This window comes from Canis aureus, chromosome 24 (assembly GCF_053574225.1).
Source record: "Canis aureus isolate CA01 chromosome 24, VMU_Caureus_v.1.0, whole genome shotgun sequence".
Lineage (NCBI taxonomy): Eukaryota > Metazoa > Chordata > Mammalia > Carnivora > Canidae > Canis > Canis aureus.
The window spans coordinates 30,078,888-30,096,479 of NC_135634.1; the positions used below are offsets into that span (position 1 = coordinate 30,078,888).

Below are 17,592 nucleotides of genomic sequence, written 5' to 3' on the forward strand. Positions count from 1 at the left end.
CTACCATTTCTTAAGTGTCTTTTCTGGGCAGCCCAGGTGGTTCAGCGGTTTGGCGCCACCTTCAGCCCAGAGCGTGATCCTGGAGACCCAGGATTGGGTCCTGCGTCGGGCTCATAGCATGGAGGCCTACGTCTCCCTTTGCCTGTGTCTCTGCCTCTCTCTCTCTCTCTCTCTCTCTCTCTGTCTGTCTCCCTCTGCCTGTGTCTCTGCCTCTCTCTCTCTCTCTCTCTCTGTCTCTCATGAATAAATAAATAAAATCTTTAAAAAAAAAAGTCTTTTCTCCATCTATACAGTCACATTCTCAATGTTATCATCTACTAACCTACAGAATATATGTTCAAAAATACGAAAATATGAAAAAGAAGTCCTTGCTTTCAAAGAGTTCACTGTGTAGCAGGAGAAAGAGATAAAAATTATAATACATAAGTAATTTAATAGGGTCATTAAAACATTAAGGTCAGGGGAGATGAAAGAGTGGCTGATGGCTTTTAACAGCTAACTTGGAACATGATGAACAGGAGACAGCAATGGAGACTAGTCTTTCAAGAAAACTTGCCTTACAAAGAAAAGAGGATGACAGCTAGGGGCATGGGTTCTAGAGAAGGTTTAAGATAGAGAAATACTTAGCATCAACTATTCTGAACTACTTTCTTTGCTATATTCCTCTCCTAACACTATATCCCAGTCTGGATATAAGCAAGTCCCTTAACATTTCTAAGCCTCAAATGAGATAGATGTTCAAGAACTTTAAATTACTAAGGAAACTTGAATAAATGACCTCTAAAGTTCTTTCTAGACTTAAAATTCTATGATTCTGTGACTATGATAATCTGAACTGTTTAAATTCAAAAGTAAATCATAATATATTCAGTATGGAAAAAAAGAAAAATTAGGGCCAATTAAGAGATGAGTTGGTTTGTACAACTGCATTCTATTACTTTTGCAAAACTGTTAAAACAATGAATTCCTCTTTCAACCATCAGTAAAATTTTCACAAAAGACAGCTGGTAAGGTGCTTCTTGCCCTCAAACCGGACTTCTAAACAATCACCAAGCAAATTGTTTTGTGACAACAGAAGTAATTTGCTTAAAATCCCATAGCATTTTCTTATAAAAGTCATCTTTTTAAATGGAAGAGGTTTATAGAAACATGTGTATTACATTCTTTCTACAATGTATTTGTTCATTATCTTTACTTTAAAATTTTAATGTACAGGTTGAAGTTCATACACAGTTTAAAAAAAAACTAGCTAAGATTAGGTCTTAACAGTTCTATGCCTTCTTTTCACTATTACACATTTTGAAATTTAGAACAAGGTTTCCCTTACCTGATATGGACATGGAATGTGATATTCTCTGCAGCGTTCTTGTATCCATGTTGTTTCCCAGATGCCACGGTAAGCTTGCTCATAAAAGTAGCATCCAATTACAACCAAGAGTGGTACGAGATAAAGAATGCTGAAAACACCAATCCGGATCATAAACTTCACCAATTTATCTTGGTTCTCCTTTTCTAATGGAATTTCAATTCGAACTCTGTTTAGGGATATAATGCCAGCTAAGAGGAGAGAAACTCCAACTACCACATACAGGCAGAGGGGAGCAAGAACAAAATATCTCAATGCATCAACATCGTAGAGGCCAACAAAACACACGCCACTGATATTGTCACCTTCAATTTTATTCATCGCTAAAAGGATGATAGTTAGAGTTCCGGGGATGCCCCATGCACTGGCGTGAAATAGCAATGCTTTCTTCTCAATTGCTTCACTACCCCACTTTGGCACAGCTGCCAAGAACCATGTGATGGTAAGAATTACCCACCAAACACTGCCAGCCATAGTAAAAAAATAGAGTACCATAAAAAGCATGGTACAGGCTTTATTATGAGATCCTTGTGTCACTGTGGAAGCCTTATACTGTGCAGGGCTAGATGCATTGCAGGCTACTCGGTCCTCAAGCAAAAACCCAATGAAGAAAATTAATGATACCATCATGTAGCAGACTGCATAAAATATAATAGGTCTTTCAGGATAACGGAATCTTGTGACATCAATCAAAAAAGTTAAAAAAGTAAACAATGTGGCAGAGAGGCAAATGATTGAAATCAATCCTATGAAGTATCGAGCAAATGAAAGTTCTTCTCTTCTAAAGTACATATTTGGACAAGGAGGTGAACAATCACGCACGTGTAAAAAAGAATAACCGAGATCAGGATCAATTTTCAACTCTCGAGGACACCAAAAACCATAGTCCCTCTGCACTGCCACTGGAGCTCCTTCAGTAGGATCACCAGCTAAATTCAGATCCACAAGTCGAGGATATGGCTCATCACAATCTGGAAACCTAAAAAAATACAAGACGAGAACCATTTTCACTTATTGGGAAATCTACGGATACCTAACAATTTGGATATCCAAATTTAGTACTCATGACTTTATTCATTCTTATATCCCTGGAGTAAAATTACATTAAGCAGGAACAAAGTAATGTTGATATCTTGTTTATGGGCCATACAACTAGGTTTTCCATTGCTGACCAAAAAATGATATGGTTTTATACTTAATTTTGTTTTGGCTTCAAAAACAGTACCTTTTTTTTAAATTTTTATTTATTTATGATAGTCACAGAGAGAGAGAGAGAGGGGGGCAGAGACACAGGCAGAGGGAGAAGCAGGCTCCATGCACAGGGAGCCCAACGTGGGACTTGATCCCGGGTCTCCAGGATCACGCCCTGGGCCAAAGGCAGGCACCAAACTGCTGCGCTACCCAGGGATCCCCAAAAACAGTACCTTTTAAAAAAATATTTATTTATCTGTCATCTCTGCACTCAATATGGGGCTTGAACTTACAACCCCTGAGATCAAGAGTTGCATGCTCTTTTGCCTGAGCCAGCCAGATGCCCCAAAGAGTGCTCTTTATTAAAACAGTCTAAATAGCCATCAATAAGTAACACTATACATAGAGAGTATTTACTTAGGACACACAGTTTATTTTTTTTTTAAGATTTTATTTATTTATTCATAGAGATGCAGAGAGAGAGAGAGAGAGAGAGAGAGAGAGGCAGAGACACAGGCAGAGGGAGAAGCAGGCTCCATGCAGAGAGCCTGACGTGGGACTTGATCCAGGGTCTCCAGGATCACGCCCTGGGCCGCAGGCGGCGCTAAACCGCTGCGCCACCGGGGCTGCACAGGACACACAGTTTAAAAAAAGATTTCAAAATATAAACATACATTATTATAAAAGAAATAAATACACAGCTGTAATAAACAGTAGCTTTTTCCCTGTCTTTAACTACAGTTACCCTAGATTCAATGGAATTTACTTAGTAAATGTTAAAAATCTTCCCTAAATGCTTAGCCCAAGGTGTTTTGAATTACATTAGTATCAAAAATCCTTGTAAGTGGTTTAGTTTTTAGGTCTTTTCTTCCCATTTTATATTCACTTTCTTTTTTTTTTTTTTAAAGATTTTATTTATTTATTCATGATAGTCACACAGAGAGAGAGAGAGAGGCAGAGACACAGGCAGAGGGAGAGGCAGGCCTCATGCAGGGAGCCCGACGTGGGATTCGATCCTGGGTCTCCAGGATTAAACCACTGCGCCACCCAGGGATCCCTATATTCACTTTCTGCTAAAATATTGGTTAATTACAGTCCTTCAAAGATCTCTAACATCAACTATTTCTTTTTTACCATCCCTATTTTCTCTCCAGTCGATTACATTCTCTAACTCAGTTATTCCCAAACTGTGGTGTACATATGAAAAACTTAATGTTGTTTTAAAAATGAAAATTCTTGGGGCGTCTGGGTGGCTCAGTCAGTTGAAGGTCTGCCTTTGGCTCAGGTCATGATCCCAGGGTCCTAGGATCCAGCCCCATGTTGGGCTCCCTGGTCAGCAGGGAAGAACCTGCTTCTCCCTCTCCCTCTCCCCCTGTGCTCTCTAATAAATAAATAAATACAATTTTTAAAATAAATAAATAAGGAAATTCTTGGTTCCCACCACCACAAATCATATTACAGTATACTTCTGGTAGGGCTCAGAAATTTGCATTTTAGCAAGTTTCCAGAGGGACAAGATCTGCAGACTTGAGAAAGTGTGATAGCCACAGGATAAATAAAACAGATTTATGGTATAGGCATGAGTAAGGACACTATTCTCATGAACTTCCTACATCTTTAATTTTCTTGCTGGTATGAGTTTCTAAGCCTTCAGGGTCCCAGTAACTAGACAGTTACTAGTTCATACGCATCAAATAGTTTCCAAGAAATCATTGTTGATATTAAGTTTGACAAATACATGCATAACCTTTGCTGTAGCTGATTAATCTTTTATTTTCTAATATAATCCATTTTCTTCACTGGACTTAGAATTATAAATCCAAATGAGAGAAACTTATTACATTTAAGCATTTGTTTGTATCCTGCAGTATGTCAGGGATTAAACATAAAAAGACAAAAAACACAGGCTTTCCATCCTGCAGTCTAAAAGGAGATACAAACTTGTAAACACAAAATTCGACAGTAGGATATACAAAGCAAACAAAATTTATATAAAGTATAAAAATAATAAAAATGATTAATTCTTCCAAAAGACATGATTATGAAAAACTTCATAAGGTAAAGGACAAATACAAGATTTTGAATCAGTATTTGACAATTCTGGTAGTATGCCAATCAGTATTCTAGCAAGAAATGCAAGCACTGGCAAAGAGATTTGAACAGGGTGGTTTAATATTGCTGGAGCATGACATGTGCATGACTTGTGACAGGAGATGAGGTTCAAGAGACAAGCATATTGCAGAAGAGAGCAAGTGAGTGAGCAAGTGCATGAATGTGTAAACAGTGATATAAAATTTAAAACCATGCAAAGTTATGCTTTATGTTTTTATGGCTATATTTATATATCCAGCCACCACTCAACATATATACACTTCACTCTATACCCTTTCCAAAAACCAAACTCTTGATTTCTATTCCTTCAATTTCCCCATTGGTTAATTAAATTCCTCTAGTTATGGCCCAAAACCTTGGGGTCATACTTGAAATCTTTTCCCTTTCAATCTATCAGCAATTTCTATCACTGCACTTTATATCTTCTCATTTCCTCTACTGCCTCTGTCCCATCTGAGCCATTAATACCTCTCTCCTGGACTCCTGGAGTATCTTCCAATTGATCTCCATAGGTACACAGCAGTCAGTGATCCTTTACAGACATGCCACTCCTATGCTCATGATCATGTGTCTTCCATTCAAAGTCCTCTAAATGGTTTCCTATCTCATGCAGAGTCAAATCCAAACTCCGTTTCGGAGCTACAAACAACCTACTGCCAGTACTTTCTGATCTGATGTCCTTCCGTTCCTAACTTACTCGGTTCCAGATTCTCTGGTTCCCTTGTTCTTTCACTATCCCAAGCATGCTTCCATTTACGAGCATTTGCATTAACTGTTGTTTCCTATGCCTAGGTCGTTCTTCCCTAGATACCTGCATTATTTGTTCTCTTATTTCATTCGGGTCCCTATTCCAATGCCACTTTATCAAAAGGCCTTCCTCAACATTTCCATAGAAAAGAGTCCTTCTGCTTCCCCATATTTTATCACTATCACCCAAACCTATTCTTTTCTTATTAGCATTCATTACCATCTGACATTATCTATTTATCTCCCACCACTAGAATTTTAGTTCCATAAGAACCAAGACTATATTTTGTTCACTGCTTATCTTCAGCATCTAGACTAGTATGCCTAGCACATCCAATTATATTTGTTGAGTTAATGGTTGTTAAATAAAATATTCATATAGATCCAACCCAAGTAATTAGAAAGATGACAAGGAGCAGTGTGGAGGACAGACTTGGGCAAAAATGGGAGCAGAGATATTAGCTGAATAAGAACTAAAACTAGATAAGGCGGAGTGCCTGGGTGGCTTGACTAGTAGAACATGCGACTCCTGATCTTGGGGTTCTAAGTCTGAGCCCCATGTTGGGTGCAGAGATTACTTAAAAATAAAAAAAATAAAATAAATATTTAAAAAGTAAAATAAAAACCATATAAGGCAGGTGGAATGAGACAGATATGAAATTAGTTAGATAAAAACAATAGAGTTTATAACTGATTGGATGTGGGAGCTAAGTTCAATGAAGGAGGAACAGAAGTTGACTTATAGAAAATTAAAAAATGAGCAACAGAATAAATCAATTTTAGATATGTTGAAATTAAGGCATTTGAGACAAATGCAGGCTATGATTTCCAATAGTTGCTAGATATGCAGATTTGGAATGCAGCAAGAAGATGTCAAGGCTACAGGGGGATCCCTGGGTAGCTCAGCGGTTTGGCACCTGCCTTTGGCCCAGGGCATGATCCTGGAGTCCTGGGATCGAGTCCCGCATCAGGCTCCCGGCATGGAGCCTGCTTCTCCCTCTGCCTGTGTCTCTGCCTCTGTGTGTGTGTGTGTCTATCATGAATGAATGAATGAATGAATGAATGAATGAATAAATCTTTAAAAAAAAAAAAAGAAGATGTCAAGGCTACAGATTTAGGTGTAGGAGTCAGCAGCAGATGAGTAAGAGTTAAAATGAGTGAGATGAGATCATCCTGGGAAAGCACACAGAATGAAAAAGAACAGGAAAAGAACTCTGGAAAGCACCAATACTCAAGGGGTAAAAGAGAAAAAGGATCCAAAAAAAGAAATTGAGAATAACTGGTGTGAGATGTAGCAAACCACAATAGTTCACATATGATGGCTTAAATGATTTTCATGAAAAGAAGACAAGATGAGATAAGGGGAATAGGATGTAATACAGAATAAGGGTGAAATATGGGTTTGAAGTGAGTGATATAGATTTGGCAGAAGTACTGAGAGGAATAAACAGAAATTATTTGTTGACAAAACTGGAAATGTGCCAAAGACAAACAGCAAATAGAATTGCTACAGTAGAGGTGGCCTGGGTAGCTTAGCTGGTTAAGCATCTCACTTTGGCTCAGGTCATGATTCTGGGGTCCTGGGATTGAGCCCCATGTCAGGCTCTCTGTTCAGTGGGGAGTCTGCCTCTCCTTCTCCCTCTATTCTCTCTCTGTTTCATAAATAAATAGATAGATAGATGATAGATAGATAGATGATAGATAGATAGATAGATAGATAGATAGATAGATATCATTTAAAAAAGGAACTGCTATGGTTGGCATCATTAAATATAGAGCATACTTAATTTGTAAGAAATGGGTTGAATCAATCCAGTTGGAAATCTGAACAAGTGCAATAGAAGGAATGAGTTGAAATTGCTAGCAAGAGTGTCATTTCAAGTGACAGACCACAAAGCTTAGTAAGTAAGGAAACAAATGAAATTAGGAAGAGAGTTATTAGGAGGCTATAAAAAACAAACAAACCCAAAGTCTAACCACTTCTATGAAGTTGAAGAAGTATAGGAGACAGGTGAAAGAGATGTAGAAGAATGAAAGGTTGTTATGAAAGACTAGTTTGCCAGAATTTAAGGTTTCATAGTTACTTAGTGCTAGGCAATAAGTGAGGACATAAAATAGATTTAATCCCATCAAAATAAAGAAATAAAGATGATAATGAGATTTCTATACTTGTATATAAACTATTACTATAAAAAGACCACTAAATAATGGGAGTTAGCTACAAGAAACATAAAATAGAGTTCCTGCCCAAGCAATTCTAGCTGTTGTTACAAACATCAAGAAGTTAACAGACTTCTAAAAGAGGGATGTAAACACTACCATGTGTTAGGGGAGAAAGTAGATGGTTATATGGGACCAGATAAGAAAACCATTTGAACAGTGAGAAATAGAGTGGACAAATAGGAGAAAGCAAAATGTCAGTAAACTGACTCTAAGAAAAAAATTTTTTTAAGATTTTATTTATTAATGAGAGACACAGAAAGAGAGGCAGAGATATAGGCAGAGGGAGAGGCAGGCTCCACATAGGGAGCCCAATGTGGGATTTGATCCTGGAACCCTGGGATCACAACCTGAGCCAAGGCAGACACTCAACCACTGAGCCACCCAGGTGTCCCAAAACTATTGTTTTATTTCTGAAGTTCTTCCAACTGCCAAATGAGAATAGCACCTGCTTTTCACCTACCCCCAAGAGCTATTTTGAGAGGACAAAATTAATTTTAAACGTGAAGAAGAATGTTCACTGCAGCATTACTGATAACAGAGAACACCCAGAAATAATTTAAATGACCATCAGTAGGAAATGGCTAAATAACTACAGAATATTAATAGCTCATTATGTAGTAATTAAAAGGAATGAACCAAATCTACAGATATAAATACATTTTTAAAAATTCAATGTTGCTTACAGATATATATATATGTAGTAAGAATATAAAAACAAATATAAGAATGATGAACAACATGGTCAACATAATTATTACCTCATCTCTGGGGAGGAAAGAAGGGACTGAAATCAAGATGGGATACCAAGGAAGGAACTTTCAACTCTCTCTGTATTATTTCTTTTTTTTTTTTTTTTTTTCTGTATTATTTCTTAAAAAGAAAAAAAGTGACTAAAGCAAGTATCCCAAAATGTTAAGACTGGATGAAGCTAGACAATTGGCACATATGCATTTATCTTATTTGTTCCTTATTCTAGAAATATTTCACAATACAAAAAGGTAAAAAAATACAGTATTACTATGCACATTATTACTAACAATAATATTCTCTCATATAAATCTATAAGATTATCTAGTAAACATCCTCAAGTCTTTAGGAAATGCTTATAATCTATATACTGGAAGTTATCTGAAAAGTATCTCTCATTTTCTAATTCTGGTTTGTTAATACATGACAAAAAAAAAAAAGAGACAGAACTACTTTAGTCATTAACACATTTAAATCATACAGATATGTAACTTCCATTAAGTCATCATTAAAGACATTTAATGATGAGGTAATGAATATTTTCTTCTATTTTCTAATTGCATTGCTTATATAACCAGAAAAGAAATTTTTTGAGGAAGAAAAATCAACTGTATGTCTTCATTGTTTTTTAATTCTTTTAAAAATTTCTTCACACAAACGTTTTTCTCTTTTCCATGTTTTCATTTTGTGATTTCAAGTTTCTAAGGAAATGAACAATTCTGAGGTCATGAAACTGCTTTTCAAAATTAATGGTAATAAATACTTCAAAAAAGTTTTTCAAATTGATGAACTAGAAGACAAATAATTTTAAACATACTATATAGCATTAAGCAATGATCCATGAAAATCTATGATTTTCGCACCTACTGCATTCCATATCTTCAGGCCAAGGAACACCAAACATCTCCATGAGCTCCGAGCACTCACTGTAAGCCCGCTGACACAGCCTACGACAAGGAAGTGTGACACGTCCATATTCCATACAAATAGGAGCATAGAGTGCACAAAGAAATGGCCGAAAATCCCGAGAACAATCCAGATTCACCATTGGGTGGAATGGCTAGGAAGAAGTTAAAATGGAATAATTAGAGAAAGAATTGTATACAAGTTAAAACTTCCTATATAGAATAATATTCTTTTCGTCCAGTTTAAAAATTTCTGAAGGCAACTTTTTGTTTTTTTGAAACAAAATCCTCTCAGCTATATCCCTAAAGCTTCTGAATTGGTTAAAACTGAGGTTTATTTCAGAACCTATATGTATATTTTAATTGTTAGAGGTGATATTAATGAAGAGACAGTGCTGAGAATCACACTGGGAAAAAAACCATAAAAGATATGTTCCAAATGCTCAAAAAGTGATTACTGCTTGATGACAGAATTTTAAGAGATTTTAATTTTCTTCTTCTTATGTATCTCGATTTCTACATTTTCTTCAACTAACAAGTATCAACAGGAGAGAGCAGACAAAATGCTAAAAGAGGAAAGGGAGTGGGGGTGGAGGAAGAGAAGTAGTTATACATAGCAGTAGTTATTTTGAGAGTGAGGGAGAGGGAAGGATCTCTCACATTTGTCTCATATTTTCTTGTCCTTGTTACATTAAAAAAAATTTTTAACTCTGATATCACATAATGTAAATAGGACACTGTAAGCTGATATTAAGAAAAACAAAAAGAAAAAACAGTGGCCCCAGACATAAAACGATGCTAAAATAATCATTAAAACCACAGGAACACATCAAATATCCCAATAAATATGCACCTGAGTTTTTGACTATCAAATACTTTTCCACTTTTTTTTTTTTTTTAAGATTTTATTTATTTGTGACAGAGAGAGAGAGAAAGAGAGAGCATGAGCAGGGGAAAGGGCAGAGGGAGAGGAAGAAGCAGACTCCCCGCTGAGCAGGGAGCCCAACTCAGGGCTTGATTTCAGGACCCTAGGATCATAACCTTAGTTGAAGGCAGATGCTTAGCCCACTGAGCCACCTAGGTGCTCCTATTTTTCCACTTATTTATATAAGTTACAGAGTCATTGCTGATTTTGATCTGATAATAGATATTCTCACTACTAAGCCTTTCTACTGAATAAGAATCAATCAGTTTTTACATTGATATGTAGTATTTTCTTAAGGCCTCCTATACAAGATCCAGTCAGAAAACCAAGAGTCACTTAAAGAAACTGAGACATTAACTGTATAATGGATATGGTATTCAATATGTAACAATAAACTATATGTGACCATCACTCCCAAGAATGAAGGAGCAGCTTGTGTTAAAACAATGTTTCCATCAAGAACAATTTTAAAATATAGGAAAAAAGTTTTAAAATATCTATTTAAAGCTACTGAAGAACGGTTGAAGCAAAAGAACTGGAGGGACCAAGAATACAGAGAGCAGGGAAATATGGAAAGGTGGCCAGATAAGTGCCACTACTTTTCCAAGGAGGCACTTATTATATCTGAGCATGAGGCAAGAGGCTGAGAATCAGGCTTTGACTAGGCTGGTACTAGAAAACAGCACAGCTTTGGTGGTCTACAAGGCTACAGACAAAATTCAAAATGAAAGGAGTAAGATGTAGGTGAGAAGGGAAAGTGCCAAGGACTGAGTCTGACACAGCCAATTTTCCCTTCAAGATATCTGAAAATTCTGTAGGAGCTAAGAAGCTAAGCAGAAAACTTCTGAAAGGGAGAGTGGAGATTTTGGCAGTTTTACCATGGAAACATGGATTAAAGTTCAAGTCCTGCTAGGGGATGTGAACTAAGTAGACTCCCACCTGGAAGCCTCTGAATGGCTACACTCCAGTTGCAGGGGCAAATCAAAGGAGGCAGAGACCTACCAAAACTGCAACCCAGCCTCAATTCAGACCCTTCTGATGGAATTAAGATGATCCACCATTTATCTGTTATTCAGAAGAAAGGTGAACCTCTGTAGTAATATAGCATCATCTAGAACTTCACCATTTTGTAATGTCTAACACTCAACAAAAAATTACTGGGCATTTCAAAAGACAGGACCATATGGGGTGCCTGGGTGGTCAGTCAGTTAAGCAGTTGGCTTTGGCTCAGATCATGATCTTCGGGTCCTGGGATCAGTGAGCCCTGTGTGGGGCCCCCTACTCAGCAGGGAATCTCCTGCTTCTCCCTCTCCCTCTGCCCCTCCCCACCCTGCTTGTGTGCACTCTCTCTCTCTCTCCTCTTGTGGCTTTCTCAAATTAATAAATAAAATCTTAAAAAGAGAGAGAGAGAGAGAGGGCCAAATGATTAAAACCAAGGAAAAATATTATAGTGCTTTAGTGATCCAGCTATTGGACCTAATACACAAGACTGTATATAACTACGTCAAATATGTCAAGAAAATAAAATGAAGAATTTCAACCAGAAATTGAAATTATAATATCTATTACATTATATATATAAAATCTTTATTATATATATATATATATATATATATATACACACACACAATCTATTATAAAAAGAATCAAGTGGAAATTTTATAACTGAAATATACAATCTGGAACTGAGAACTCATTGGATTTATCAGAAGACAGAATCGGCAAAACAGAAAACACAAGGCAATAGGAAATACCCAAACAGAAGCACACAGACCAAAAAATACTGAAAAATACATAAAAGAACATAACACACATGTAAAAGATGTGGAAAAGTCTAAGATATGCATAACTGTAATCTCAAAAGGGGAGGAGAAAGAGAATGGGCAAAGGCAATATATAAAAAGATAATGACTGAGAATTTTCCAAAACTAATTGAAGACAACAATATACAGATTCAAAATCTTCTGCAAACCCCAAGAAGGTTAAATATAAGAATATCACACCTAGGAAAATGTTATTTAAATTGTTGAAAACTGAAGAAAAATACCTAAAAAGCAGCCCCTGGGGAGGGCGGGGCAGACAGAGAAGACAACTTATCTTTAACAGAGCAACAGTTAACACTCAGAGCTGACTTCAGAAAACCATGAAACAATAGAATGACTTAAAGAACTAAGGGAAAGTAACTGCAAACTTACAAGTCTATAGCCAACAAAAATATCCTTCATAGGGTGCCAGGGTGGGTCAGTGGTTGAGCGTCTGCGTTCAGCTCAGGGTGTGATCCCATGGTCCAGGATTGAGTCCCGCATTGGGCTTCCCACAGGGAACCTGCTTCTCCCTTTGCCTATGTCTCTGCCTCTCTCTGTGTCTCTCATGAATAAATAAATAAAATCTTAAAAAAAAAAATCCTTCATAAATGAAGGCAAAGACAAGACATTTTCAGACAGACAAAAAAATGGGAGAAAATTAGTCAGCAGGAAATCTACACTACAAGGAATACTTCAGAGTTCTTCTGACAAAAGGAACATCAAAGATGAAAACTCAAAAGTATTTAAAAGCAAAAAAAGGGGTGAATATATGAAAAATATAAATGAATACTCTCTGTTCTGTTACAAAATAATAATGTCTTAAAATACATACAAAACACAGGTATATTAATATGCATAATAATAAAATGGAAAAGATGGGAGGCCAAAAGAACATTAATGGGTAGTGGTTAAAATAACGATTTTATTAGAGTATTGAGTATCAGAGTACATATCATAATTTCTAGGGTAAACAATAAAAGAATGCATAATGAAGTAAATAAGGGAAATAAGATAACACAAAAGAAGGCAAGACTGGAAAGAAAAAAATGCAAAACAGTTTGGACACATTGAACTCAATTAGTAAGACAGTAAATATTAGCTCAAATACACCAATAATTATATTAGATACACATGGACTAAAAACTCTAAGTAAAGGACTAAGAGTTTTGGACCAGGTTAAAAAAAAAATGCTGTTTACAATATCTTTTTTTAAAGATTTTATTTGTTTGACAGAGGGAGAGAGAGAGAGCACATGCAGGGAGAGTGGCAGGCAGAGGGAGAGGGAGAAGCAGGCTCCCCGCGGAGCAGCCTGATATGGGGGCTTCATTCTAGAACCCCTGGGATCATAACCTGAGCTGAAGGCTGATGCTTAATTGACTGAGCCACTCAGGAGCCCCAAACACATTTTTCAACATAAAGAAACATGTTTAAAAAAAATAGAAAGAAAGAAACAGGTTAAAAGTAGAGGAAAGGCAAGTTGTAATGCCAGAACCAACCAAAACAGAGTAAATTTTGACTAGAAGTATTCCCAGAGTTAAGGGCATTTCCTAAGAGAATAGAATCAATACATTAATACCAAAAAGCAAATCTAAACCTATATGTACCACTTAATACAGCTTCAAATTATTTTAATAAAAAACAGAAGACAAAACCAAAAGGGAAAATGTACAAACCCACACTGAGAGGAAAGATTGATACACCTCTCAGTAAGTGATGGAAGAGGAAGACAAAAATTCTGTAAGAATGCAAAAACCTAACCAAGCCAATTACAAATTTGATCTAAATAACATATTTATAATCATGATGCCCAACAATGACTGGATTGGGGCTCGTGGGTGGCTCAGTGGTTGAGTGTCTGCCTTTGGTTCGGGTCATGATCCTGAGGTCCTTGGATCGAGTCCCACTTTGGGCTTCCTGTGGGGAGCCTGCTTCTACCTCTGCCTACATCCCTGCCTCTCTCACTCTGTCACTCATGAATAAATAAATAAAATCTTAAAAATAAAGAACTCAAACCCAATTGCTCAAAAATTTGTAAATTGGACAACAAACTTCTAAATACCCATAATCACCAAAGGGAATCATAACTGAAATTTAAATTATATGTATAATTATATAGGTTATATAATCTATATATAAAAGTAAATAAAGACAATAAAATATCAGCAAAAGCTGTACTCAGAGGAAATTTACAACCTGATATACACATATCAGAAAATAAGAAAGCCTAAAAACAATCAATGACATAAACTCCATCCCAAGAAGCTAGAAAAAGAGTGGCCAAACTTAGAGAAGGTACAGGCAATAATAATAACAACAACAACAACAACAACCAGCAATGTGAATTACCAATATCAAGAATGAAGGAGAGTAATGTAGATAACCATAAATAATATATTTGACATGATGAAATGAACAAATGCCTTGGGGAAAAAATCATAATTCACCAAAACTCATAAAAGAAAATCTATCCTCTATCTACAAAGAAACTTAATGCATTATTAGAAATGATTCCCCTAAAGAAAACTCTAGGTTAAGATGGCTTCACTAGAAAAATTTGTCAAATGTCAAAGCAAGAAGTCACAGTAATCACACACAAACTCTTCCTAAAAAGGGGGAAAAAGGAACCTTTCCTAATTGATCTTATGAAATCACCCTCATTTTTATAATAAAACCTAAAAGGAACTATCTAAGAAGGAAAATTATTCCTCATGATTATAGATATAAAAATCATGTCCCGGGGATCCCTAGGTGGCTCAGCGGTTTAGCACCTGCCTTTGGGCCAGGGCGTGGTCCTGGAGTCCTGGGATCCAGTCCCGCGTGGGGCTCCTGGCATGGAGCCTGCCTCTCCCTCTGCCTGTCTCTGACTCTCTCTCTATCATGAATATATAAATAAAAAAATCTTAAAAAAAAATCATGTCCCAATGTTAGTAAATTAATCCAGAATATGTAAAAAAGAAATAATAAGGGCGCCTGGGTGGCTCAATTGGTTAAAGCATCTGCCTTCGACTCAGGTCATGATCTAGGGTCCTGGGATCAGGCCCCTACATCAGGCTCCCTGCTCAGCGGGGAGCCTGCTTCTCCCTCTCCCTCTCCCTCTACCTGCTGCTCCCCCTGCTTATGCTCTCTCTCTCTCTCTCTGATTGATAAATAAATAAATAAATAAATAAATAAATAAATAAATAAATAAAATCTTAAAGTTCACCAAGTGAACTTTTTTCCTAAGGATACACCACTGATTAACATCTGAAAAACCTATTAATGTAATTAATAGCATTAATAGAAAAATGGGGGAATCACATGATCCATTAATAATATAGATGTAGTAAAAGTATTAGATGAAATTCAACACTCATTTATGATGAAGACTCTTTGCAGAGTAAGATGAAATTTCCTCAAATCTTACGGAGAGTACATACATCAAATTACAGCAAACCTCATACTTGGTGGTAAATTCCTGAAAGCTTCCCAAGATCAAAGATGAGGCAAAAATATCTCTTATCACCATCTTATTGTATTTAAAGTCCTCATTAGGACAGTATGAAAAGAAAAAGAAAAAAGTGTAAAAGAATTAGAAGGAAAGAAATATAAAAATTAAAGGTGGATCAGATAGAAACTATCATTATTCATATATGACTAGTGTTCCAGTTACCAAACTTCTACCTATCAGTTCCAAATTCATCCTTCAATATCAGCTGAATGATGATAATAGATGGGATTCATTTCACCACTTCTCCTTTACATTAAACATGAATTTAAATTTTATCAATAAAGAATGTTGGAGGAATACTGCAGAACAAAGAGGCTTCCTCGTTGGTTGTGGTTGCTGCACAGTCAGGCAGCAGTGGAAATGTAAAGAAACCTATGGTGCTCTGTCCCTCCATGTACCCAGAAAGGTCTCTGAGTAGCCTCACAATCACTGTGTAGCCTGTTGACCCCCTTCCTGCAGCCCTTCCAATAAAGACACTGCATGCTCAAGGCCTCCTACCTGTAGCAGTGCTCTGACTCCCTCTTCTTGCTGAATCATCAGCTAACTTTTCCCCATGACCTTAAGACTTGCTTCCTGCTTGCCCAGCAACTGTGGACCAGCTCTGGCCCAACTAACCCAGTGAATTTCTCTGCCACCCATTGAGCAGCAACTATATCACCTATAATTAAGGTCTGAGCCTTGGGGTCTGGTAGTCCCTTCCAAGATTGTCCCTCTGCCCCAGAGAACCCTGTTGAGTTATCTTATACTCTCCTATACTACTTATTCTTTATTTTATTCTTCCCTTGTTTAAATCATTGAGTGCTTCCGTCTTCTAACAGAATTAGACTAATAAAACCTGTTACAAAGAAAATCCAAGATAATCTATAAACCATTAGAATAAATGAATTTATTACAAACACTTTATATAAAAATCAATTGAGATAAAAGTCATATTTCTACATTCCAGGAATATATTAAAAAGGAAATTTTAAAAAATCACCAATAGAAAAGGAAACTAAGGAAAAAATCCATTTTTAAGAGCATCAAAAAGAAAGTATAGCATCCTATACTTAAGAAAGTTAACCAGTGTGGTACAAGACAGAAAACTATAAAGTGTTACTGAAAGAAACTGAAGAAGACCTAATAAATAGACATCCTGTATTCATGGATTAAATGATAATGCTGTTAAGATGGTGATACTCCGGGCAGCCCCAGTGGCGCAGTGGTTCAGCGCCGCCTGCAGCCCAGGGTGTGATCCTGGAGACCCAGGATGGAGTCCCGTGTCGGGCTCCCTGCATGGAGCCTGCTTCTCCCTCTGCCTGTGACTCTGCCTGTCTCTCTCTCTCTATGAATAAATAAAATCTTTAAAAAAGAAAAAAAAAAAAAGGATGGTGATACTCCCTAATATGATCTACAGATTGAATCTAATCCCTTCAGAAATCCCAATTGCCTTTTTTTTTTTTTGCAGAAATGGAAAAGCTGATCCCAAAATTCATATGGAATTGCAAGAGCGTCTGAACTGATCAAAACCACCTTGAATAAAAAAGAACAAAATTGGACTACTCATACTTTCCAATTTCAAAACTTAATACAAGCTATAGTAATCAAAATACTCTGGTACTGGCATAAGTCTAAACATGCAAAAGAATAAAGCTGGAGACCCTTGCATTATACCACATACAAAAATTAACTAAAAATGGATAAACATCTACATTTAAGAGCTAAATCTATAGAACTTGTAGAAGAAAACAGAGGTAATCTTCATGATCTTGGATGGCAATGGTTTTAGATTTGACAATAAAAGCACAAGTACAAAAGAAAAAACAGACATATTAGACTTCATCAAAATAAAATGCTTCATGTATCTAAGGACATTATCAGGAGAGTACATAGACAATCCACAAACTGGAAAAAAATATTTATAAAACACATCTGGTAAGTGTCTAGTACACAGAAAACAAAAAACTCCCACAACTCAACAAAAAGACAACCCAATTTTTTGGACAAAAAAACTTCAATAGACATTTTTTCAAAGAAGTTATACCATGGCTAATAAACACATAAAAAGATGTTCAATGTCACTGATCATCAGGGAAATACAAATC

The 17,592-nt window shown here is 36.5% G+C and overlaps 1 protein-coding gene across 8 annotated transcripts in view; it reads right to left on the bottom strand.

Moving 5' to 3' along the window:
- The window catches only part of FZD3 (frizzled class receptor 3), a 106,663-nt gene that overhangs the window by 61,931 nt on the left and 27,140 nt on the right, over window positions 1-17,592 (bottom strand). For all 8 annotated transcript variants that reach the window (XM_077868701.1, XM_077868700.1, XM_077868696.1 and 5 more), the window contains 2 exons: window positions 9,250-9,446; window positions 1,328-2,345 (listed from right to left, as the gene is read on the bottom strand). In XM_077868701.1, the coding sequence (XP_077724827.1) occupies window positions 1,328-2,345; window positions 9,250-9,446 (1,215 nt within the window). The remainder of the gene's footprint in view (window positions 1-1,327; window positions 2,346-9,249; window positions 9,447-17,592) is intronic.